This window comes from Mesoplodon mirus (assembly GCF_964341445.2).
Source record: "Mesoplodon mirus genome assembly, chromosome: 15".
NCBI lineage: Eukaryota > Metazoa > Chordata > Mammalia > Artiodactyla > Ziphiidae > Mesoplodon > Mesoplodon mirus.
In genome coordinates, this window is record NC_138991.1 from 68501631 (window position 1) to 68527541 (window position 25911).

General features: G+C 43.0%; 1 protein-coding gene across 1 annotated transcript in view; it reads left to right on the forward strand.

Annotated features, from left to right (window-relative positions):
- CFAP61 (cilia and flagella associated protein 61) overlaps positions 1–25911 on the forward strand; it is a 250693-nt gene that overhangs the window by 129923 nt on the left and 94859 nt on the right. The window contains exon 18 of the mRNA XM_082645893.1: positions 20880–21007. Coding sequence (XP_082502019.1) covers positions 20880–21007 — 128 coding nt within the window. The remainder of the gene's footprint in view (positions 1–20879; positions 21008–25911) is intronic.

A 25911-nucleotide genomic window follows, 5' to 3' on the forward strand; every position in this document is an offset into this window, starting at 1 on the left:
GGGCCTGTCTTTGCACTGAAGCGTGATGTCAGCCGTGCACAGGTGTAAAGACACAGCAGTACGCTTGCCTCTGCCCTTCCGCCCCACCAAGAGCCATTTTAGTTGTTATTGTTATACTTTGTGTTTGAATACACAGCAGAGTGAGCAAAGGGGGACCTTTTCCCCAGGTCTTCTGCTTGATTTGATACGTGGAGACTCAGACACCCTGCCAGTGACACCTGCCATCCCATGGGTGGTTCCCACAGGAGCGGCAAGCCAGCTCCCCTTTTAAGCCCTCCAGGCCTGGCCTGGCCTTTTGTGCTAATTAATTACAGCAGGATTGTTATTGCTGAGCGTGTGTGTGTATGTGTGTGTGTGTATGTGTGTGTGTGTTATAACTTCAGATATTTAAAATACTCACTATCTTACTATGATGGGAAAGTTTCCGTTGAGAGCGTGGAATTAGTGTCTCTCAAAAGTGCTGTCAAAATCATCAGGAATGGATTCAAAGAAAGAGGGGAAGGAGCGAAGTAGAAATCTTCTCTACCGATGTCCTCTGTGCAGTGAGCTCTCCTTTTCATAAGAACGAGGAGCGGAACAAGGCTTTTGCTTTCCCCGATCTGATGTGAAATATCTGCGTGGCTGAAGTTAGCCTCCGTGTTTTATTCACACGTGTCCCCCCCTTTGTTCAGCTCTGGCCACTCCCGTTTACGGTGGCCAGCGTCCTTCCTGTTGTGGTTCCTGCTTCGCTCTCTACCAAGCTCTCTTTTCATTTCAATTTAAAAATAAGCTTTGTTTCTTTCCCCCCTGCGCGTCCTTCCCTCGAACTAAGAGGCTGGCCCACGGATTCTGATCAAGGTCCTTTGAACTTTGTTTTCAGCCTTAGCGTTCTCCATAGGAATTTTCAGAAAGGCTTATTCTGTCACAAGAGTCGTCGTGTGTTGCTCACACAAAAGCCGAGTGAACCTTTCATTTAAGTGTGCAGAAATGCCAAGTCGTGTGCAAGAGAGTACAAACCGTTGTTTGCATCGAGGTGAAAGAGATGATGTGCTTAATTTCTTCACAGCAGCTCTGAGATACAGTTGGATGTCAACAGAAATACCGAGCCTGATTGAAAGACTAAAAGTGTGCATGAAGGCACGCTGTAGACGTGAACAGTGGAGCCCTGCTTACAGGACACGCAAGTGTGTGTTGAAAAGATCCAGGAGTGAAAATAAAGAAACGGCTGCGGGGAGACAGCCAGATTGAGAAGTTGTATCTGTAGGATAGCACTCGCGTGGACAGGAGTTCTCAGGAAGATGAGTTCTTTTTCCACTGCTGTCAGTTTTCCGGCAAATGAACCCGAGACCTAAACCAGCAGTGCAAATAGCCAGGGGCCTGACCTTAGCAAACAGCTTGTTCCCGGGGGGAACAGAAAGTTCCCATCGTGCTCTGTGCCCAGAGATGCCAGGGTCTCTCCTGACCCTGCTCCTCCCCATGCAGCCCCTCTATGTCTGCCTCCCGTGTGGCCCACGCAGGACCACTCTGCCTTCTCAGGACATCATCTGAAAATGCACGTGTAGAGGCTAATTTGTTCTTCAGTGGGATGTGTCACCCTTCCAGACCCTTGCACTGGCTTTTCCTCCCATCCAGAAGGCTGTTCTCTCCCTCGCCCACCTGGGAAGGATCCTTCTAAACCCAGCTCAGCTGTCATTTTCTCCAAGAAGACCTTCCTGACGTCCCTGCCATCATGAGTTCAGTGAACACTTCTTCTTTTAATCCACTCAATCTTGGACTGGTTTGTTACACAGCCATAGCTTCCTGATACACTGCTGCATTTTATTTGTTTACATGTCTGTCTCCTGACTTAAGGAGAATTCCTTAAAGACAGGAGCTGTGCCTCATTCTTACCTCAGTGCTGAGGCCGGTGCTTGGCACATGGGAGATGCTCAATAAGTATCTGCTGGATTGAAATTGTTGAATTAAGGTCTGTGTTAAAGTTTTGATGGAAGAATATCAGGCATCGGGATTCTGGGTGGATAATCCCGGTGCCCTCAGAATCACTCCATGTATCCAACTGTTTTCTCTGCCAACAAGTCAGACTGACCTTGTTGCTAGAATGTTGATTTCATACAAACAGTTTTTCCCAGAGTTGCTTCTCACGCTGAGGAAATGACTCTATGCCATAGAAACTCTTTGCTGTATATTTGTAAGTTGCTTCTATGGGAATAAGGGTGGATTCCAGTCTACTGGGATATTAAATGCAAGCCTGTGGCTAAATATCAACTGTTCATGCATCCTGATAAAGCACATGTCCCAGATCTGGGATGGAAATGGAAGGATGACCTGAAGTCCTCTTTCTTGAATCAAATAATGTTCACACAGATGACACCTGACACATTTTCTTTAAACCTTCTTTTCTTAGCAAGCAGAAACAATTAGCAATACAACTTTTTCCACTTAACAAAAATCCTGAGAATATAAACTTATCACCGATCATTTCGTATATTTCTCCGATTCCTTACCTAATTTTTAAGACATTCAAATTTTATATTATAAACATACATATATGTATATTTTTAACATCTTTATTGGAGTATAATTGCTTTACAATGGTGTGTTACTTTCTGCTGTATAACAAAGTGAATCAGCTATACATATACATATACCCCCATATCCCCTCCCTCTTGCGTCTCCCTCCCAACCTCCCTATCCCACACCTCTAGGTGGACACAAAGCACCGAGCTGATCTCCCTGTGCTATGTAGCTGCTTCCCAGTAGCTATCTGTTTTACATTTGGTAGTGTATATAAGTCCATGCCACTCTCTCACTTCGTCCCAGCTTACCCTTCCCCCTCCCCGTGACCTCAAATCCATTCTCTATGTCTGCGTCTCTATTCCTGTCCTGCCCCTAGGTTCTTCAGAACCATTTTTTTTTTTTTTTTAGATTCCATATATATGTGTTAGCATACGGTATTTGTTTTTCTCTTTCTGACTTACTTCACTCTGTATGACAGACTCCAGGTCCATCCACCTCACTACAAATAACTCCATTTCTTTTTATGGCTGAGTATTATTTCATTGTATATATATGCCACATCTTCTTTATCCATTCATCTGTCGATGGACACTTAGGTTGCTTCCATGTCCTGGCTATTGTAAATAGAGCTGCAGTGAACACTGTGGTACATGACTCTTTTTGAATTATGGTTTTCTCAGGGTATGTGCCCAGTAGTGGGATTGCTGGGTCGTATGGTAGTTCTATTTTTAGTTTTGAAGGAAGCTCCACACTGTTTTCCATAGTGGCTGTATCAATTTACATTACCACCAACAGTGCAAGAGGGTTCCCTTTTCTCCACACCCTGTCCAGCGTTTATTGTTTGTAGATTTTTTGATGTTGGCCATTCTGACAGGTGTGAGGTGATACCTCATTGTAGTTTTGATGTGCATTTCTCTAATGATCAGTGATGTTGAGCATCCTTTCATGTGTTTGTTGGCAATCTGTATATGTTCTTTGGAGAAATGTTGATTTAGGTCTTCTGCCCATTTTTGGATTGGGTTGTTTGTTTTTTTGATATTGAGCTGCATGAACTGCTTGCATATTTTGGAGGTTAATCCTTTTTCAGTTGCATCATTTGCAAATATTTTCTCCCATCCTGAGGGTTGTCTTTTCGTCTTGTTTATGGTTTCGTTTGCTGTGCAAAAGCTTTTAAGTTTTATTAGGTTCCATTTGTTTATTTTTGTTTTTATTTCCATTTCTCTAGAAGGTGAGTCAAAAAGGATCTTGCTGTGATTTATGTCATAGAGTGTTCTGCCTATGTTTTCCTCTAAGAGTTTGATAGTGTCTGGCCTTACATGTAGGTCTTTAATCCATTTTGAGTTTATTTTTGTTTATGGTGTTAGGAAATGTTCTAATTTCATTCTTTTACATGTAGCTGTCCAGTTTTCCCAGCACCACTTACTGAAGAGACTGTCTTTTCTCCATTGTATATCCTTGCCTCCTTTGTCATAGATTAGTTAACCATAGGTGTGTGGGTTTATCTCTGGGCTTTCTATCCTGTTCCATTGATCTATATTTCTGTTTTTGTGCCAGTACCATACTGTCTTGATTACTGTAGCTTTGTAGTATAGTCTGAAGTCAGGGAGCCTGATTCCTCCAGCTCGGCTTTTCTTTCTCAAGATTGCTTTGGCTATTCGGCGTCTTCTCTGTTTCCATACAAACTGTGAAATTTTTTGTTCTAGTTCTGTGAAAAATGCCAGTGGTAGTTTGATAGGGATTGCATTGAATCTGTAGATTGCTTTGGGTAATGTAGTCATTTTCACTATGTTGATTTTCCAATCCAAGAACATGGTACATCTCTCCACCTGTTTGTATCATCTTTAATTTCTTTCATCAGTGTCTTATAATTTTCTGCATACAGGTCTTTTGTCTCCTTAGGTAGCTTTATTCCTAGGTATTTTATTCTTTTTGTTGCAATGATAAATGGGAGTGTTTCCTTAATTGCTCGTTCAGATTTTTCATCATTAGTGAATGCAAAAGATTTCTGTGCATTACTTTTGTATCCTGCTACTTTACCAAATTCATTGATTAGTCTAGTAGTTTTCTGGGACCATCTTTAGGATTCTCTATGTATAGTATCATGTCATCTGCAAAGAGTGACAGTTTTACTACTTCTTTTCTGACTTGGATTCCTTTTATTTCTTTTTCTTCTCTGATTGCTGTGGCTAAAACTTCCAAAACTATGTTGAATAATAGTGGTGAGAGTGGGCAGCCTTGTCTTGTTCCTGATCTTAGTGGAAATGGTTTCAATTTTTCATCATTGATAAAGATGTTGGCTGTGGGTTTGTCATATATGGCCTTTATTATGTTGAGGTACGTTCCCTCTATGCCTGCTTTCTGGAGGGTTTTTATCATAAATCAGTGTTGAATTTTGTTGAAAGCATTTTCTGCATCTATTGAGATGATCATATGGTTTTTCTCCTTCAGTTTGTTAATATGGTTTATCACATTGATTGATTTGTGTATATTGAAGAATGCTTGCATTCCTGGGATAAACCCCACTTGATCGTGGTGTATGATCCTTTTAATGTGCTGTTGCATTCTGTTTGCTAGCATTTTGTTGAGGATTTTTGCATCTATATTCATCAGTGATATTGGCCTGTACTTTTCTTTTTTTGTGACATCTTTGTCTGGTTTTGGTATCAGAGTGATGGTGGCCTCGTAGAATGAGTTTGGGAGTGTTCCTCCCTCTTCTATATTTTGGAAGAGTTTGAGAAGGATAGGTGTTAGCTCTTCTCTAAGTTCACCTGTGAAGCCATCTGGTCCTGAGCTTTTGTTTGTTGGAAGATTTTTAATCCCAGTTTCAATTTCAGTGCTTGTGATTGGTCTGTTTATATTTTCTATTTCTTCCTGGTTCAGTCTTGGAAGGTTGTGCTTTTCTAAGAATTTGTCCATTTCTTCCAGGTTGTCCATTTTATTGGCATATAGTTGCTTGTAGTAATCTCTCATGATCTTTTGTACTTCTGCAGTGTCAGTTGTTACTTCTCCTTTTTCATTACTAATTCTATTGGTTTGAGTCTTCTCCCTTTTTTTCTTGATGAGTCTGGCTAATGGTTTATCAACTTTGTTTATCATCTAAAAGAACCAGCTTTTAGTTTTATTGATCTTTGCTATCGTTTCCTTCATTTCTTTTTCATTTATTTCTGATCTGATCTTTATGATTTCTTTCTTTCTGCTAACCTTGGGGTTTTTTGTTGTTCTTCTTCTTCTTTCTCCAATTGATTTGTGTGTAAGGTTAGGTTGTTTATTTGAGATTTTTCTTGTTTCTTGAGGTAGGATTGTATTGCTATGAACTTCCCTCTTAGAACTGCCTTTGCTGCATCCCATAGGTTTTGGGTCATCGTGTTTGCATTGTCATTTGTTTCGAGGTATTTTTTGATTTCCTCTTTGATTTCTTCAGTGATCTCTTGGTTATTTAGTAGTGTATTGTTTAGCCTCCATGTGTTTGTATTTTTTAGAGATTTTTTTCCCTGTAATTGATATCTAGGCTCATAGTGTTTGGTCAGAAAAGGTACTTGATATGATTTCAATTTTCTTAAATTTATGAAGGCTTGATTTGTGAGGAAGATATGATCTATCCAGTAGAATCCTCCATGAGCACTTGAGAAGAAAGTGTATTCTGTTGTTTTTGAATGGAATGTCCTATAAAATCAATTAAGTCCATCTTGTTTAATGTATCATTTAAAGCTTGTGTTTCCTTATTTATTTTCAAATTGGATGATCTGTCCATTGGTGAAAGTGGGGTGTTTACGTCCCCTACTATTATCGTGTTACTGTCGATTTCCCCTTTTATGGATGTTAGTATTTGCCTTATGTATTGAGGTGCTCCTATGTTGGGTGCATAAATGTTTACAATTGTTATTTCTTCTTCTTCGATTGATCCCTTGATCATTATGAAGTGTCCTTCTTTGTCTCTTGTAATAGTCTTTATTTGAAAGTCTAATTTGTCTGATATGAGATTACTACTCCAGCTTTCTTTTGATTTCTATTTGCATGGAATATGTTTTTCCTTCCCCTCACTTTCAGTCTGTATGTGTCCCTAGGTCTGAAGTGGGTCTCTTGTAGACAGCATACATAGGGGTCTTGTTTTTGTATCCATTTAGCCAGTCTATGTCTTTTGGTTGGAGCATTTAATCCATTTACATTTAAGGTAATTATCGAAATGTATGTTCCTATTACCATTTTCTTTTTTTTTTTTTTTGCTTTATAACAAATTTAATCAGTTATACATATACATATGTTCCCATATCCCCTCCCTTTTGCGTCTCCCTCCCACCCTCCCTATCCCACCCCTCCAGGAGGTCACAAAGCACCGAGCTGATCTCCCTGTGCTATGCGGCTGCTTCCCACTAGCTATCTACCTTACGTTTGGTAGTGTATATATGTCCATGCCGCTCTTTCACTTTGTCACAGCTTACCCTTCCCCCTCCCCATATCCTCAAGTCCATTCTCTAGTAGGTCTGTGTCTTTATTCCTGTCTTACCCCTATGTTCTTCATGACATTTTTTTTCTTAAATTCCATATATATGTGTCAGCATACAGTATTTGTCTTTCTCTTTCTGACTTACTTCACTCTGTATGACAGACTCTAGGTCCATCCACCTCATTACAAATAGCTCAATTTCATTTCTTTTTATGGCTGAGTAATATTCCATTGTATATATGTGCCACATCTTCTTTACCCATTCATCTGATGATGGACACTTAGGTTGTTTCCATCTCCGGGCTACTGTAAATAGGGCTGCTATGAACATTTTGGTACATGTCTCTTTTTGAATTATGGTTTTCTCAGGGTATATGCCCAGTAGTGGGATTGCTGGGTCATATGGTAGCTCTATTTGTAGTTTTTTAAGGAACCTCCATACCGTTCTCCATAGTGGCTGTACCAATTCACATTCCCACCAGCAGTGCAAGAGTGTTCCCTTTTCTCCACACCCTCTCCAGCATTTATTGTTTCTAGATTTTTTGATGATGGCCATTCTGACTGGTGTGAGATGATATCTCATTGTAGTTTTGAGTTGCATTTCTCTAATGAGCAAAGATGTTGAGCATCCTTTCATGTATTTGTTGGCAGTCTGTATATCTTCTGTGGAGAAATATCTATTTAGGTCTTCTGCCCATTTTTGGATTGGGTTGTTTGTTTTTTTGTCATTGAGCTGCATGAGCTGCTTATAAATTTTGGAGATTAATCCTTTGTCAGTTGCTTCATTTACAAATATTTTCTCCCATTCTGAGGGTCGTCTTTTGGTCTTGTTTATGGTTTCCTTTGCTGTGCAAAAGCTTTTAAGTTTCATTAGGTCCCATGTGTTTATTTTTGTCTTTATTTCCATTTCTCTAGGAGGTGGGTCAAAAAGGATCTTGCTGTGATTTATGTCATAGAGTGTTCTGCCTATGTTTTCCTCTAAGAGTTTGATAGTGTCCGGCCTTACATTTAGGTCTTTAATCCATTTTGAGCTTATTTTTGTGTATGGTGTTAGGGAGTGATCTAATCTCATACTTTTACATGTCCCTATCCAGTTTTCCCAGCACCAGCTATTGAAGAGACTGTCCTTTCTCCACTGTACATTCCTGCCTCCTTTATCAAAGATAAGGTGACCATATGTCCGTGGGTTTATCTCTGGGCCTTCCATCCTGTTCCATTGATCTATCTTTCTGTTTTTGTGCCAGTACCATACTGTCTTGATTACTGTAGCTTTGTAGTATAGTCTGAAGTCAGGGAGCCTGATTCCTCCAGCTCCATTTTTCGTTCTCAAGATTGCTTTGGCTATTCGGGGTCTTTTGTGTTTCCATACAAATTGTGAAATTTTTTGTTCTAATTCTGTGAAAAATGCCAGTGGTAGTTTGATAGGGATTGCATTGAATCTGTAGATTGCTTTTAGTAGAGTCATTTTCACAGTGTTGATTCTTCCAATCCAAGAACATGGTACATCTTTTGGTTGGAGCATTTAATCCATTTACATTTAAGGTAATTATCGAAATGTATGTTCCTATTACCATTTTCTTTATTGTCTTGGGTTTATTATTGTAGGTCTCTTCCTTGTCTTTGTTTCCTGCCTAAAGTAGTTCCTTTAGCATTTGTTGTAAAGCTGGTTTGGTGGTGCTGAATTCTCTTAGCTTTTGCTTGTCTGTAAAGGTTTTAATTTCTCTGTCGAATCTGAATGAGATCCTTGCTGGGTAGAATAATCTTGGTTGTAGGTTTTTCCCTTTCATCACTTTAAATATGTCCTACCACACCCTTCTGGCTGGCAGAGTTTCTGCTGAAAGATCAGCTTTTGACCTTTTAGGGATTCCCTTGTATGTTATTTGTTGCTTTTCCCTTGCTGCTTTTAATATTTTTTCTGTGTATTTAATTTTTGATAGTTTGATTAATATGTGTCTTGGTGTGTTTCTCCTTGTGTTTATCCTGTATGGGACTCTGTGCCTCCTGGACTTGATTGACTATTTCCTTTCCCATGTTAGGGAAGTTTTCAGCTATAATCTCTTCAAATATTTCTCAGTCCCTTTCTTTTTCTCTTCTTCTTCTGGGACCCCATAACTCGAATGTTGGTGCGTTTAATGTTGTCTCAGAAGTCTCTGAGACTGTCCTCAATTCTTTTCATTCGGTTTTCTTTATTCTGGTCTACGGTAGGTATTTCAACTATTTTATCTTCCTGGTCACTTATCCGTTCTTCTGCCTCAGTTATCCTCCTATTGGTCTCTTCTAGAGAATCTTTAATTTCATTTATTGTGTTGTTCATCATTGTTTGTTTGCTCTGTAGTTCTTCTAGGTCCTTGTTAAACGTTCCTTTTACTTCCTCCATTCTATTTCCAAGATTTTGGACCATCTTTACTATCATTACTCTGAATTCTTTTTCAGGTAGACTACCTATTTCGTCTTCATTTGTTTGGTCTGGTGGGTTTTTACCTTGCTCCTTTATCTGCTGTGTATTTCTCTGTCTCCTCATTTTGCTTAATTTACTGTGTTTGGGGTTTCCTTTTCGCAGGCTTCATGATCGTAGTTCCCATTGTTTTTGGTGTCTGCCCCCAGTGGGTAAGGTTGGTTCAGTGGGTTGTGTAGGCTTCCTGGTGGAGGGGACTGGTGCCTGTGTTCTGGCAGATGAGGCTGGATCTTGTTTTTCTGGTGGGCAGGACCACGTCTGGTGGTGTGTTTTGGTGTGTCTGTGAACTTACTGTGATTTTAGGCAGCCTCTCTGCTATTGGTGGGGTTGTGTTCCTGTTTTGCTAGTTGTTTGGCATAGGGTGTTCAGCACTGGACCTTGCTCTTCATTGAGTGGAGCTGGGTCTTAGCATTGAGATGGAGATCTCTGGAAGACCTCTCGCCAATTAATATTATGTGGGGCCGGGAGGTCTCTGGTGGACCAATGTCCTGAACTTGGCTCTCCCACCTCAGAGACTCAGGCCTCACACCCGGCCAGAGCACCAAGACCCTGTCAGCCACACGACTCAGAAGAAAAGGGAGAAAAAAAAAAAAAAAAAAAAAAAAAAAAAGAAAGATGGGCTTCCCTGGTGGCGCAGTGGTTGAGAGTCCGCCTGCCGATGCAGGGGACACGGGTTCGTGCCCCGATCCCGGAAGATCCCACATGCCGCGGAGCGGCTGGGCCCGCGAGCCATGGCCGCGGAGCCTGTGTGTCCGGAGCCTGTGCTCCGCAACGGGAGAGACCACAGCAGTGAGAGGCCCGCGTACAGCAAAAAAAAAAAAAAAAAAAAAAAAAAAAAAAAAAAAAGAAAGAAAGAGAAAGAAGAAAGAAATAAAATAAATGAACTTATTAAAATAAAAAATAATTATTAAAATTAAAAGTAATTTCAAAAAAGAAAGGAAAGAAGAGAGCAACCAAACCAATAAACAAATCCACCAATGTTAACAAGTGCTAAAAACTATACTAAAAAAAAAAAACCAAAACAAAACACACACAAAAACCCAGACAGACAGAACCCTAGGATAAATGGTAAAAGCAAACCTATACAGACAAAATCACACAAAGAAGCATACATATACACACTCACAAAAGAAGAAAAAGGAAAAATATATATATATATAAAAATAAAGGAAGAGAGCAACCAAATTAATAAATCTACCAATGATAATAAGCTCTAAATACTAAACTGAGATAAACATAAAACCAGAAACAAATTATATGCAGAAAACAAACCCTAAGTCTACAGTTGCTCCCCAAGTCTGCCACCTCAAATTTTGGGGTGATTCATTGTCGATTCAGGTATTCCACAGATGCAGGGTATGTCACGTTAATTGTGGAGATTTAACCCACTGTTCCTGAGGCTGCTGGGAGAGATTTCCCTTTCTCTTCTTTGTTCACACAGCTCCTGGGGTTCAGCTCTGGATTTGGCCCCGCCTCTGGGTGTAGGTCACCCTCTGGTGTCCTGTGCCCAGACAGGAGGGGGTTAAAGGCTGATTAGGGGGCTCTGGCTCACTCAGGCCTTCGGGGAGGGAGGGGTATGGAATGCGGAGCGAGCCTGCAGTGGTAGAGGCCAATGTGACGTTGCAAAAGTCTGAGGCACGCCATTTGTTCTCCCGGGGAAGATGTCCCTGGATCATGGGACCCTGGCAGTGGCAGACTGCACAGGCTCCCAGGAGGGGAGGTGTGGATAGTGACCTGTGCTTGCACACAGGCTTCTTGGTGGCTGCAGCAGCAGCCTTAGTGTTTCATGCCCATCTCTGGTGTCCGTGCTGATAGCCGTGGCTTGCGCCCATTTCTGGAGCTCGTTTAGGCAGTGCTCTGAATCCCCTCTCCTCGTGCACCCTGAAATAATGGTCTCTTGCCTCTTAAGCAGTTCCAGACTTTTTCCTGACTGCCTACCGGCTAGCCGTGGCGCACTATCCCCCTTCAGGCTGTGTTCATGCCACCCACCCCAGTCCTCTCCCTGGGATCTCACCTCCAAAGCCCAAGCCTCAGCTCCCAGCCCCCGCCCGCCCCGGTGGGTGAGCCCACAAGCCTCTCAGGCTGGTGAGTGCTGGTCGGTACCGATCCTCTGTGCGGGGAATCTCTCCGCTTTGCCCTCTTCACCTCTGTTGCTGTGCTCTTCTCTGTGGCTCCGAAGCTTCCCCCCTCCACCCCTCTCCGTCTCTGCCCACGAAGGGGCTTCCTAGTGTGTGGAAACTTTTCCTCCTTCACAGCTCCCTCGCAGAGGAGCAGGTCCTGTCCCTATTCTTTTGTCTCTGTTTTTTTCTTTTTTCTTTTGCCCTACCCAGGTATGTGGGGAGTTTCTTGCCTTTTGGGAAGTCTGAGGTCTTCTGCCAGCGTTCAGTAGGTGTTCTGTAGGAGTTGTTCCACATGTAGATGTATTTCTGATGTATTTGTGGGGAGGAAGGTGATCTCCACGTCTTACTCCTCTGCCATCTTGAAGGTCCCCCCACCATATATGCATTTTGTATTTAATATATACAGGACCATTTTTATCCTTGGATACCTGTAGGAAAATGCCATCATTTTGGAAGGGCATTATTAAACAGGAAGAATGCCTTTCATCACTCTTGAATTTGAGTGTTTTCAAAACCTTTGAGGCCACACCTTCATTTTATTTCATTAAAAATGGGTCCTTCATAGGGCTGTAGAAGTTGAGAATGATCAGGCAAGTACATGCTAAGTCAGTGAGCTTCTTTTAAGAGACACAGATAAAACATAATAGTAATTTGTCATTGATTCTGCAAACCATTTCCCTGCCATGGATTTGCTTTCTCCCTGCCTTTTGCTGTCTGTTCACCCCAGAGAGGTCATTTCTCCGGTTTGTGGCTGACTCTGTATTGACAGTGATACCTGGAGGTAGCCAAGTAGCTGAACCCTGACAGACAGGATTTGCTGGGTGTGATGTGGGGCACAGAGGACATTTCTAAACACTTGGCACCACTCCAGGTGGGAAGAGGAGGGATGTGGAGCCACCTGAGGTTATCCTGGTACCTGTGGTAGCATCCCCACATTGGGAATCAGTGAGTCACTGTGTCCCCGAAAAGCCAGCAGTGGGTCTCCCTTGCCCATGCTCAAGTATTGCATCAAATAACCATATTTTCAATGATTATATAACTACTCGTTCAGGCTGTTATCTAATTAAAAACAAGTGAATTTCATCACCCTTATCAAATCTAAGATGCTATTATGTACCATTAAGAAAAAAACATGGCCAATTAAACTGTGACACAATGTCTTAATAAGAGCCCTGAACAGAATATGAATCAATCATATAAGTCTTATTGCTTTGACATTTCTTTTCTCTATTCAGAGAGGAGAGCCAATTTACGTACCCTTCAATTGCATTGTTTGCTGTGTGATGGGAAAAAAACTTCTGCGTGTGTCTCGGTAACAAAATGTGACACAGCTTCGTCTGCTTGTAGGTATCTATCATCCCTGATTTGTTCCTGTAAAGCATTCGATTGTTTCATTGCAAGAAAATATGGAATTACAGCCATTCCCTCCAATGACTAATATTTGCTTCATTAATATCAAATTTGCACCCTGCCGCTCGGTTTCTGGGCCTTCATGGGAACATAATAAGTGTTCATTTTGATGCCAGATCATGCTGTAATCTTTTTGAAAGTGTTGTCAGCAGCAGTTAAACTCAACACATGTTGTCCCATAATGCACATGACTCTCTGGAAATGATGACAGTGAACAGCCTTGACCAAGTCACCTGTGCCCAGGAAAGGACAACCGTGTCACTGCTGCTACCTGGCCAATCCCAACGGCTAACGTGATGTTGACCGTGAGGCTGATTTCAGGGACGCTAATGTGGAAAAAATGTGCATCCTAGAACTGACGAAATTCAGTAAAGTCACTCAACTTCCAAAACACTTTTTTTTCCCACATATAAATGTATAAGAATGGTTGCCAGTGATTGTCATGGGGTGGCAATAATTTGAACTTTTTTTTTTTTTTTTTGTGGTACGCGGGCCTCTCACTGTTGTGGCCTCTCCCGTTGTGGAGCACAGGCTCCGGATGCGCAGGCTCAGCGGCCATGACTCACAGGCCCAGCCGCTCCGCGGCATGTGGGATCTTCCCGGACCGGGGCACGAACCCGTGTCCCCTGCATCGGCAGGTGGACTCTCAACCACTGCGCCACCAGGGAAGCCCCAATAATTTGAACTTTTAAAAACGTTTGCAAAATAATGATAATAGCCAGGTTGGGAATATGGGTGCAGGAGGGATTGGGACAGATGGAGTTGATAAGAAAAATATAAGGAAAATGCAAGTTAAAGCAAGGTACTCATTGAATTATAGAGGCTTAAGGAACAACAGCAAAGACCATGAGTTGCCCCCAATATCCATTCCTCCCTTTAGCCTTAGTAAAGAGATCTCAATTTTGTGCAAGGCAGCAGTGCACCCAACTAAGAGAATATGTTTCCCAGCCTCCCTTGCATCTGCCATGACCATATGACTCAATTTTGGCCACTGAGCTGGAAGTTGAAGTGGTTGGAATGGGAATTCTGAGATGGCTGCTTAAAGGGTGTGGCTCACTGGGAGGAAGGCCCTTTTTTCTTTCCGTCCTTCCCCTTCCTCCTCCCTGGAATGAGGACGTGATATCTGGATCTCCGGCAGCCATCCTAGGCCATCCTTGAGGATGGAAGCCGTGCACTAGGGTGGGGAGTTAGGCAGGTAGAAGCCTGGCTCTACCTCAGCAGCCCTGGATCATGTATTTCCCGATTTCTTTTGCATAAGTGAGAAATTATCTTCTATCCTGTTAAAGCTACCGTTTTCTGTTTAAGCTGCATTTTCTGTTGTATGCAGCCAAGCCCAGCCCTAACTGAAACAGGACCCTCTTCTTTAGCTAGGGTTCAAGCTCCCACTGTCTGCCGGGGATAATGTGAAGAATGTAAAGGAATTAAAGGTATTATATAGTTCTTTAAAGAAATAAGAATTCTTCATGGGTAGGGTTACTAATCATTTTGCAGAGGCCAAATTAGTGCCTCACTCACTTCCCAAACTTTACTGTGTGCCTAGCTTGTGCCTGGTGCAATGGTGCGGACGCTGCAGGAACCCCAGCCCACCCTCTGGCCCACGTTGCACGGTTTTGAGTACACTCCTCCCCATGATAGGAGAGCAAGCCAGAAAGGGTCCTTGAGTCATTGTCACTCTCAGCAGATGCCAGAGACAGAACAGTGTGCACTTTCCCCACGTGCTGGAGGTGCACGAAGTTTTACGGGCTCCCCATACCCTAACAGAGAGGAAGGTTAAGGGACTCCTTCAGAAAATGAGGCTCAAAACCATGGCGTCGCCTTCACAGCCTCCTCATGCTCTGCTAGGACAGAGGTGATGGCATTCCTATCGTAGTTTTTTTTTTTTTTTTTTTTCCTGCAGTACACGGGCCTCTCACTGCTGTGGCCTCTCCCGTTGCGGAGCACAGGCTCCGGACGCGCAGGCTCAGCGGCCATGGCTCACGGGCCCAGCCGCTCCGCGGCATGTGGGATCTTCCCGGACCGGGGCACGAACCCGTGTCCCCTGCATCGGCAGGCGGACTCTCAACCACTTTGCCACCAGGGAAGCCCCCTATCGTAGTTTTGAGCCCTTTAAATGATTTTAGCAGAAAGGTTTTTCAAAATTGCATTTTGTGTCTGTGGAAGAGATGCCCGACTTTTTGGTTCTCGTTTACATGTCTGTATCTCCCTACTCTTTATGTATTTGGTAAATATTGCAATACTTTGACCCCAGGAAGTCAATTTGTTTACTTTGAACTCTGAAACTGACACTGATATTTATAGCGCTGTCAACCTGTCATTATTTGTTTTGATCAAATTGGGGAAGGAGGAGCTTCTCAAAAAGAAGAGAGAGAATGGAAAAGTGTAAGGAGAAAAAATTACATTTATAAAGCAAAAATAGGCTTATTAAGAACTTCAGAAACTCTATTTCTAATGGCTTTGAATCTCTCCATCTTCCATTTTCTTGCCTGGACAGAGATCCCTTTGAAGTCTTTGGAAGCTTTCTAGAAGAAAAAATGTATACACATGGGTGTGCAGCTGAAAATGGAGCTCCTTGTTTCGCCCTTTTAAAACGTGTTTTTCGAAGATTTGCCTTTCATATTGCAGATGCGAGAGAGGATGTGCAATTTTACCTTGTGTAACATCTTTGCCTGAAAAGCTCCAAGTATTTGTAGACGTTTTTAATGAATAGTTCCCATGTTTGCCTGCTGAGGAAGGCAGAGGTTTTTGTAATTCACTTTCATTTTACACCTGAGGAAACTGATGTTTAAGGAAAAGAGGCTCAGAATTTCAACCAGTAGCAGAGTTAAGAAAACAGTCCCTTGTTTGGACTGGGCTAATGATGCCCAGTCCAATGATCCTGGAGGTTGAATGTGACCCCCAAACGAAAGGGTATCATTAGAAAAAATTCACCATAGACGCTGTCATGTCCCATTTTAGTATGAATTGGGTTTATTATGTAGGATCATTTGTAGTTATTTTGACTGCTTTCTAGTTTAATGGCCTATTTGTAATTTTAGCAACTTCTGATTTTGGATCTATTATTGAAACCGAGTTTTAATACCGTTTTTGTTGTCATTTTAACTCATTCTAAGTGAATGAGAAAAACTAAACCAGATATAGAAACACAGAACTCAGGTCTGTGTGTATCAGATAAAATTACACTTTGATGGATTTTTCTTTTTGTACACACAGAACAGTTAACAAACATGCATAAAACTCAAAACTGTGTCTTTAAGGTCTCTTGATAAATGTATGTGAATCACAGCATAAACTCACCTGAGCATGTACATCAGTATCACTTTTACTAAAAAGATCAAATTTAATCCTAAGTACTTCTCATCATATCTAAATCATTTGTTTGTCATGTAAGCAACTGGAAAAGCACCAACAGAAATAATCTGAATCAGTAGAAATTACATCAACACCCTTTAAGAAGGGCTCACGGAACGCAAAGTCAGCATATCTGTCCTTTCATCATTTACCAGATGTCCAAAAATGTGTGGCAGGAATTGTTCAGATAAAACAAAACTAAACGAAAACTGAACGAATGCCTCAAAAAAACAAAGACATAGCCCCTGACCTCATTAAGCCAACAGTCTAGGTGGAGGGTGGCAGACAAACCAGATGAATTAATAAAGGGACCAAACTGCTCAATGACTCTCTCACGTGCACAAGATGTTCCAATTCAGAAGCTCATAGGAAATAACAGATAAATAGCTTAAAATTTAAACATGTGCTTGTTTCTGTTCCTTATGTTCTCATCTCAACGACCCCCTCACCTGACCTTTATCGTCACTTCCCTCTGAACCGTCCACACTCCCTCCCCTCCCCACACCTCAAGCCTGGCTCTAGAATTTCCAAATAGGGAGTCCCATTTTATCATTCTTCCTTCTTCCATCTCAGGGATGAAACTTAAGGCTTGTGTTTTAAACTTATTATGAGAGCCATGATCAATTTTAAGGAACATTTCTTTCAGCCTTGAAAGGTCAGCTTATACATGATATATGGCCTATTCCTTCTTGCTGGGGTACCTGTTGATCTATTTAAAATCATCCGTTTGTCTAAGAATACTAACTTAGGGCTTCCCTGGTGGCGCAGTGGTTGAGGGTCCGCCTGCTGATGCAGGGGACGCGGGTTCGTGCCCTGGTCCGGGAGGATCCCACGTGCCGTGGAGCGGCTGGGCCCGTGAGCCATGGCCGCTGAGCCTGCACGTCTGGAGCCTGTGCTCCGCAACGGGAGAGGCCACAGCAGTGAGAGGCCCGCGTACCGCAAAAAAAAAAAAAAAAAAACTAACTTAGTGTCATTAGGAGAATAGAAGCATAAATGTCTCCAAAGAATATGGAGGTAAGAATCTGATTTCTCACCCGTATTATCACTGGTATGATATGTAGTTCAATAGCTTACAGAGTCTCCTCTGTTTCATCTTTGATAATTTACTATTACAAGGCACATTTAATTTCTGTCTATAAAATATGAGTCAGTAGATACAGCATTTATTTTTACTTTGCTGTTAAGGAAATAAAAAACAAAAACAAACATCTAAAACAGGATCTCTAGTGCACGGGACATTTTTGGTAGATGTTCAGACCAAGAAAAGGAAAAGCTGGCTTGGCTCAGAGGGTCTTCCATACCTGTTTTTCTTTACTGGGAAAACCTGTAGTTTGAAGGAACATAAAGGAAGGACATATTCTGCTTTCTTCCAAAAATGCCTCGAGCTTTCAGCTTATGGGCAAAACAAACCCTTTGAAAGTAGAAGAAGCCGTCTTCATTTGCAGTTGTCACTGAAAGATATTTCCAGGCTGGAAAGAATTTCTTTTCAAGGTATTTAAAAACCATCTATCCTAACAAAAGAAAAATGTGGCTTTTTCAGGTCACTTCTTCATACCCAATGATGAATATGTTTTTAATTAAAGCCTGGGCACAAAACTGGGTTTCGTGAGAACCATTGTGGTGCCTGATCACTCTCCTGAGACACCCACCACCGTTGGTACTGATGCTAACTCTTGACACCCGAGGCCACTTTGTGTATTCAGTGGTTAGAAAGGTGATTTCTGAGGCCTGGCAGCTGTTGGTGTTAAAGCTATTGTGTGGGAAACAAAAGCCATTCTGTTCTGTTCCCCGGGTGCCTTTGTATCATTGATTCAGGAACTGTTTCATAAAATGGGGTATAATTCTTTACCAGGGAATTTCATTACTGCCCATGTTTCAGTGTTAGTATATGCTTCCGGACAGCAGAGAGGAATGTCTGAACATACCTCCTATGGAAGGAATCTTGGGTTCTGACCTCTGTGAAGATGCTTGCATCTTAAGTCTCTTAATTAGGCCTGTGACTACATGCCTTCATACCACCATTTATGCTTCCTATCTTCCTCACTCTAAACCACCAGACCCAATCTGCTGCTACCAGGCTTGTCTTGAAAGTTAATGGGAAAACAGTACACACTAGCGGCCAGATGTACCAGTGTTAACTAGTTTTCTCTCAGAATTCCTCACTGGCCTGTGCTGGGAAATTTTCATAGGGCAGATCAGAGTGACATTTATTTGAAGAACAGATACTCTTTCACCCAAATGATATATATTCATTATTGTCATTTAGAAAGTCTATCAGTTTAGGAAGTTTTTAGTTGCATGTAGAAGAATCCAACTGAGCTAAACAATCAAGGAAACACAGTGGGTTGCAGTCTTTCTCCCCGGCTCTTCCTCCCTCCCTGGGTTGTGCCCTTGCTGTGTGACCTTGAGGTTCCTCCCACTACAGGGAAGTCTGCTCCCCCACCTCATGGGTGTTGGGCTCCCCCGTGTGACTTGCTTTGGCCAGACTGAAGAAGTATTTCTTATTTTCACTTACCTTCTTGCACTTCTGCATTGCCATGAGAAGAACAGACCCAGCTCTCTCTCATCAAAAAAGATAGGAGAGATGTGAGGCTAAGCTGAAATCTTCAGAGTGGAGCCAAAGCCAGCTGAATCCCACTGACATCAGCCTTCTTTCAGCTGACTCAGAGTTACGTGGGTGAGGATAGATGGCAATTTTTTAAGCCAATGCATTTTGGGGTGGTTTGTTATGCAGCACTGTTTGGCGATAGCTGACTGATATTTATTGCTCATGTAACTGAAGGGTCCAAAGTTAGCATGGGCTTCAGGTAGGATTTGAAAGGAATTCCTGTTCTATTTCTTTGTGATTCTCTTGGGGCTTCATCCCAGAATGGTTTCCCTCTTGGTGGCATGATGACTGTACTATTTCAGGCTTCACAATCTACACCTCGTACCATCTGGAAGGCAAGAGACTTTTCTTCTTAAACCATCACACAAAAGTCCTGGGCTTCACTCTGATTAGGCCAGCATAGGTCACGTGTCTATCCTGGGCCAATTGTTGAGCAAGGAGGGTGGGATTATGCAACTTGGTTTATGTCAACCAGAGCCCCCTCTTAAAGATGGGAGTGGGTTCAGTCTTTTCCAGAATCCCTGGTGTGTCTCATTAGAGGTGGGAGTGGGGGTGGAACAGATGCTGAGAGGCACTGGCAATGTTAATTATGGAGAGAGTCTAAAACCTCCAGACTTTGTTTTGAATTTCTATTAATACCTTATTTGGCTCAAGACATTTTTTTACCTCCATGTTGCTGGGCTAGCTCAAGCTAGAGAGAAGGGATTTATCCTCTAGGTCACACATGTTGCCAGGTAAATTGCAAAGCATGTGACCCGCCCATGCTGCCTTAGGCACTGGAAGGTGGGTGGGAGCCTAGCTTTCCATAGGACTTTACCATTAGCCCGCTGGACTTCCAGCTCCTGGTATCTCAGGATTTTAAGAAAATTAAAAAGGTTTGGTCTACTAGAATTTGAAGGTCTCTGACCTAGAGGGTGAGTTAATGCTAATGTAATGAGAACTTGAACGAGTGGGACACATTGGTGTGGATGTCATTCCACTGACTCCTGTCCTCCATTGCTTATGATGAGCAGTCAGCTGTAAACTCTGTTATTGTCCAGACACACAGGAAGCATCAAATAAAAATGTGTGTTGAATTTATGAATTAAAAAAGAGAATCAAGGTCTTCTGACCCAATCCAACGTTCTTTTAAGAGTACCCCAACTTCCCTGGCAGTCCAGTGGTTAAGAGTCCACACTCCCAATGCAAGGGGCATGGGTTCGATCCCTGGTCGGGAAACTCAGATCCCACGTGCTGTGCATTGTGGGCAAAAAACAAACAAACAAACAAACCCCACCATCTCTTTGTAAAACCTTCCTTTGTACATTTCATGTTCCCACTGAAGCCTCTGCAGGAAAGTAACCAAACAAATCAATCCAGGTAATTTTTTCAAACATGGACATTAAAACGATCACCTGTTACTTTCTGTGCTTCTAAGAGTCCTCCCTGACCCTAAGTTATTTGAAAGACTGAACAATTCGTATCATCCAATATGCTTTTGTCATTCAACACATTTGTCATTCTATAAATATTACTGAACACCTACTGTGCTCCAGGTGTTGTGTGAGGGATACAGAATTGAATGAGAGTTAATACCTTCCATCAGGCACCCAGCTACTGTAATATAATTGTTCAAACCATGGACAGAAGGAAAGATTGGGACCTTTGATGAAACTACAGATTCTCAAGCAGCAACTTGCCTGTCTTCTTGGGGAATTATTTACCTTATCATCTCTAGTCATAGATGGCCTGGGTTCTATATGAACCATCTGTCAACAATAAGATGAAAATGATCTAAATCAAGTATTTTGATGTAAACCAGCCTAGGTGTTAGGTATATTGCCATATTCTTACATTAATTTCTTAAAAATTACTTCCCATAAATTTCCTCAGGGCTGCACAGGGGCATTTTTCAGTTTGATTTGCTGGTAATATCCTGGTTAAGTAATTGCCAATTTGGGAATGCAGACTCAGCTACATTTTCCTCAAGTCCCTTTTTCTCTTTGTATTTTTTTCCAGTTGAGTTATGCCTTGAACCATACAAACAGAAAACTAACGTTGGAACCTAAAATAACTGTCAACGCCAAGATTGTTGTGGTTGGTGCGTCCAACGTTGGAATTTCCTTCCTAGAGACATTGATATTTTGGTGAGTTGTTTTACTTTATTTGTTTGTTTTTAAAGGGGGCTTTCTCTTCCTACACCTGAGAGGGTCGCTTGAAAGGACAGACCTGAGCTTTTTGCCACCTCACATACGTTGCCTATGTGGATAATGAATCAGTGGAATATTCTAGATCAGGGGTTGGCAAACTCTAGCCCCCCAGGTCAAAACAGGTCCACCTGCTTTTGTAAATAAAGCTTTATGGGAACACAGTCGCGCTCATTTATTTATGTGTTGTCTCTGTTTTGTTGATACAGCGGCAGCTTTGAGTAGCTGTGACAGAGACCGTTTGGCTGGCAGTGCCTAGTATATGTCACACTGACCCTTTCCAGAAGAAGTTTTCCAGCCCCTATTCTATACTGGTGCTTTTTTGGCTGGATTATAAGAATCACCTAGAGCATTTGTTAAAGATGCAGATTCCCAGACCTCACAGACACAGAGAAGCAGAAACTCCTATGGAGGGCCCTGGGAACCTGTATTTTAACAGGTGCTCTGTGTGATCAGGCAGGTTTGGGGACCAGTTTGACTGTATACATCACAAATAGGCTTCAGAAGTGGCAGACAGTCCAGGACCTTTCCTTCAACACCTGCATTTCAGGTGCCAGGGAACAGTACATTTCCCCAGGACAACTGAGGTCTGTGCAGCTGTTTGATGTGTTTTCTATTATCCTCAAAGCACTGCACAGTTTCCTTGCAGAGCCCATTTTCCCGATAGGTGATTCCTGAGGGTTCTCAGCTCCCCCGTTAGCTCTCCATCTGCTCAGCGAATTTCAGCCTCTCTTTAACAGGAAGAGCCCTGGGTTACTGTCTAAGAACTTGGATTCATGGCCTGGCATTGCCACCACTGGCATGGAACCTTCGATGTGTGCCTGACTTCTCTCAGACCTAGCTTCCTCATTCATTTCGTGAAATGTCTCTAGATGTTTTCAAAGACCCAGGCTTTGGAGAACCACAGACTCCTAAGTTAGGAGAATCCAATTTTTCCCAGACCTTTTGCTCAGGATTGCATGAGAAACTTCAGCTACCGTTCAAAGCTGTAGGTGCTAAGAGGAGAGTGGCAGATGGGGAAAGGCATCCCCACCATGACTCCTCCGGAGGCCAGATAAGTGGTGAGGGTCTAGACAAGGAAAAGGGTGGAGGAAATGACCCCTAGAAGGTGTTTGTCCCTGGTGGATATGGAGACGAACTAACCCAGATGGTTATTTTGCTCATTTGACATCATACGTAACCGAAGATTTTTTCACTTTCCAGCCAATTTGTTCAATTATCCGGAACACACCCTTAGTTAACCAGAAATAGGTCACCTGTCTTTATTGAAATTAGCAACAAAGTTCACAGGCTTTAAATACTGTGGTCAGTCTACAGCAATCTCTCATTGCAAGGAAGAAATCATGAGAAACACCCAGGAATCTCCATTTTCCTGCCTATTCCTCTCTGTAGTTTGTGGGCTTTCCCTATTCTGACAGGTCTCTTCACCTCAGACTCTGAACAGCAACCTGTACAGCCACTTTTGAAAGATGAGCGATCAGGGTGAAGTTGTGAAATTACAGTAGTCAAGAAGTTATCATAAACAGATCTTAAGTCTTAATTTAGCTATATATCTTGTCATTATGTCTTCTTTAAAATGATTACATTAAGATATACACATATAATTTTCTTTTTGTGGAATTAACTTAGATTTAATAAAGTCAGCTATAAATTTTGATATAAGTACTTGGTTGATTAAATTCGTTAATCAGACAGACCTTTTTAAAGCATTTTAAAGAACTCATAATTCTCTATCATCGTTATATGGATTACGTGCACTAAAAAGAGACTGGGATCAGTTTACGGATATCAAATCCTGGCGAGAGGAAATAGTTCTCTCATTATTTTCTCTAATTATTTCAAATCAGCAGTCACCATAGTAACCTGCTGCAGATTTTACTTTACCAATTTAACTGCCATTTGAACTAAATTTTGTAAATGCTTTGAGTTGGAATGAAATTGAAGAAACAGAGTTTTCACCAAACACTGACCTCCAGTGAGGATTAAATCCACATTTTGGAGGCAAGATTTAGGAAAATCGCCCTCCTACCCTCATGCCCTGCATTATTAAACTCCGTTGGGGCACTGTAGTTCCTGGAAAATCCATTTGAGGCCCAGTACAGCCGCCTCTTTTTCCAGAAAATCTGGTCATCCTGTCATCTGGTGACAAAACAAGCCCAACTCTTTGTTCTTATATTATTTACATGCAAAAAAAATTGCAAAGCACCTTTGGTCTCCTCTTCAAAGACACCAAAAGCGGTCCTTGCAGAAATTCTCTTCTTTCCACAAGTGCCCCGGGGCTACTAAGGGTGCAGACGTGATTTGCCCAAAGTCACCAACTAATACAGACACCAGGATATAAGCTCCATGTGAGGTGTGAGTGTTGAGGGGATATTTTGGGGTTTGTTTTTTAGTACCACCTTCTGTCTGGTCCTCAGCTGCTACCAGTCCACAGTTACACCTGCACGAAGGACACACTTTCTTTTCTGGTTGTGAGGCCTGTGGGTCACCCTGCATCTTCTTCTTGTCCTTACAAGGGCAAGACCTCCTGGGCCCTCCAGTGCCTGGTGACATGAGTGACAGGCATTTTCTAGGGACACACACCAGCCCCCCCTGTGGTTCTCCGTGTCCTCCTGGTCCTGGTGAATATTCCAGCGCTGGGCTGAGTGGCAGCCCTGCCCTTAGACTTCCTACAATCTCCATGGACACTCCTGAGGCCCCTGGCTAGCTGATGCAGAAGGACGAGGGTGCAGGGTGATTCAGGGTGGAGGTGAGACTTGGCTAATTTGTTCCCCCCTCCCCGGGTCTTGTGCATCTGTCTTCTGAGGGTGCTGTGCCCAAGTAACTCCATGGAGGGCAGAGGAGGGAGCGTGTTCAGGCTCCCAGACCCCACCCTGCGGGCACACACATCCTGGCCTCCTTTCCCCTCATCACCTGCCTTGCCGGGCTGTGTGCACCCTGGGTGGGGACCAGGGGCTGCCAGGGGGAAGGACAGCAGGCACAGAACCAGGGCCGGGGAGCTTTCTTGGGGTGGGGGGCATAGAGGAGGAAACCCTCACTCATCCTATGGAATAGAGGGCAGTGAACTGGAGGGGAAAGGCAACTCTTAAGATACTTTGCTGTGAATTATCTGTGTTTCTCATCATGCCCAAGACATTCAGGTGACGGACCTGAGCTATTTTTAAATTGTGGTTCTCATGTGTTTGTTCGGCTGCCTGGCTCTTCGGGACGGAAAGGTGTTGGCTTGGGCACCGTAGATGTTTCATGTACGTTATCCTTCTTGGTACTTCTATTAATAAGACCTCTTTAAAACCCCGAACATTGGTTTTTGGCAGAAAGATCTTGGCCTCGGTCATCAGCCCACCTCTGCTACCAACCAGTGCTGTGGTCCCGCCCTCCTCCTCTGCTGAGGGAGGGTCACGACAGGGCTCCCCTGGCCCTGCCAGCCCTGGGCACTGTCACACTAGGAACTCCACCGACCGGATCAGAGGTCTAAAGGGAGCTCCCTATTCTTGGATCAACAGCCAAGGCCGGAGGGGAGCTTCTGTCATCTGTCAAGGAAATGCTTTTTCCCGAAGGAGAACTTTGCAATGAAGTCTGAAAGCTCTTTCCAGAAAGCAAGGGGCCTCTTTTCACACAGCTTAGCTGGTCATATTTTTACCAGTCCCCTTGTGTACCAGGTCTGGACCTGATGAACTCCCCAAATGTAATGCTTTGACTATGTCCCGCTTTCCACAGTAGTACTCCAAAATCATTTTTTAAAAAGAGATATGGATATGCTCTACCAAAAAAAGGAGTAGGAACCGGGTCTATGGACTCATCCTACATCTTATGTCCTTTTTACTCAAAAGTTTGGTCTGGACTCCAGCAGGATTGGTATCGCCTGGGAGCTGGTTAGAAACACAGAATCTCAGGCCCTGCCGCAGTCAGTGTCCCAAACAGACATTTTATTTTCCAGAATTATTCACAACAGCTTCTTCCCTATGTCTTGGGCGTCAAGTCACTGAGCTGAAGCAGTTACTATTTGATTCTGTTTCAGCTCGTACGTCTCTATGCTTTGTGTATTATATTATTTACTCCCAATTATGGAGCAGTTCCTTTTAATCCATTCTTTTAAAACCTTTCCTAATTCAGTTCTGATGTAAAGAATCTCTCAAGGAGCCTATAACAGGGCTAGAAAAATTCACGAATGACTCCTGGGATGACAGTAAATGAAGGCAGCCCTGGGCAGCATCCCGCCGAGGCTGGGTGGTTAGAAGAAGATGCACTTTGGTTCATGGGAACCACCCACCATCACCTTGGCTTCCACTTCCACCCCCGGGAAGAGATGTCTCAAAACACCCACCAAGTCATCTCACCAAACGGTGAAGTTTCTGGTTTTCGACCTGGGCATTGATCCCTCATCTGGTGGGTGTGTCGAGGTAACTAAGACTAGCTGGGAACGACAGGGCACGTTTGTGAAGCTGCAGTTGTGGCTGGATGACCAGAACACATGTTATCAGGCCGCACAGGACCACACAGCATCCGGCCCAGCTGTGGGGTCTGGCGGCAGCAGCTGAGGGCTTGCAGCTTAATGAGGCTTCTTATCTTTACCTTTGAGGACATCTGAAGCCTTCGTTGTGGCTTGTCACTAATTAGGTGACTAATTAAGTAGTCAGTGCTTACGTGCTGATCTCAGAGCTAAACCCCATGAACAGGTTGGTGGCTGTCCATGCCGTCGGCCTCTGCCACATGAATTGAGGGCTGTGTGCTCGCCCCCATCACCCTTTGGGTACCAGGGAAATGCAGGGTGGCGGCCAGGCCCATGGCATGTGCCCAGGGCACAGGTGGAGATCCACGGGGCAGGTCACATCTCACCATCTTGT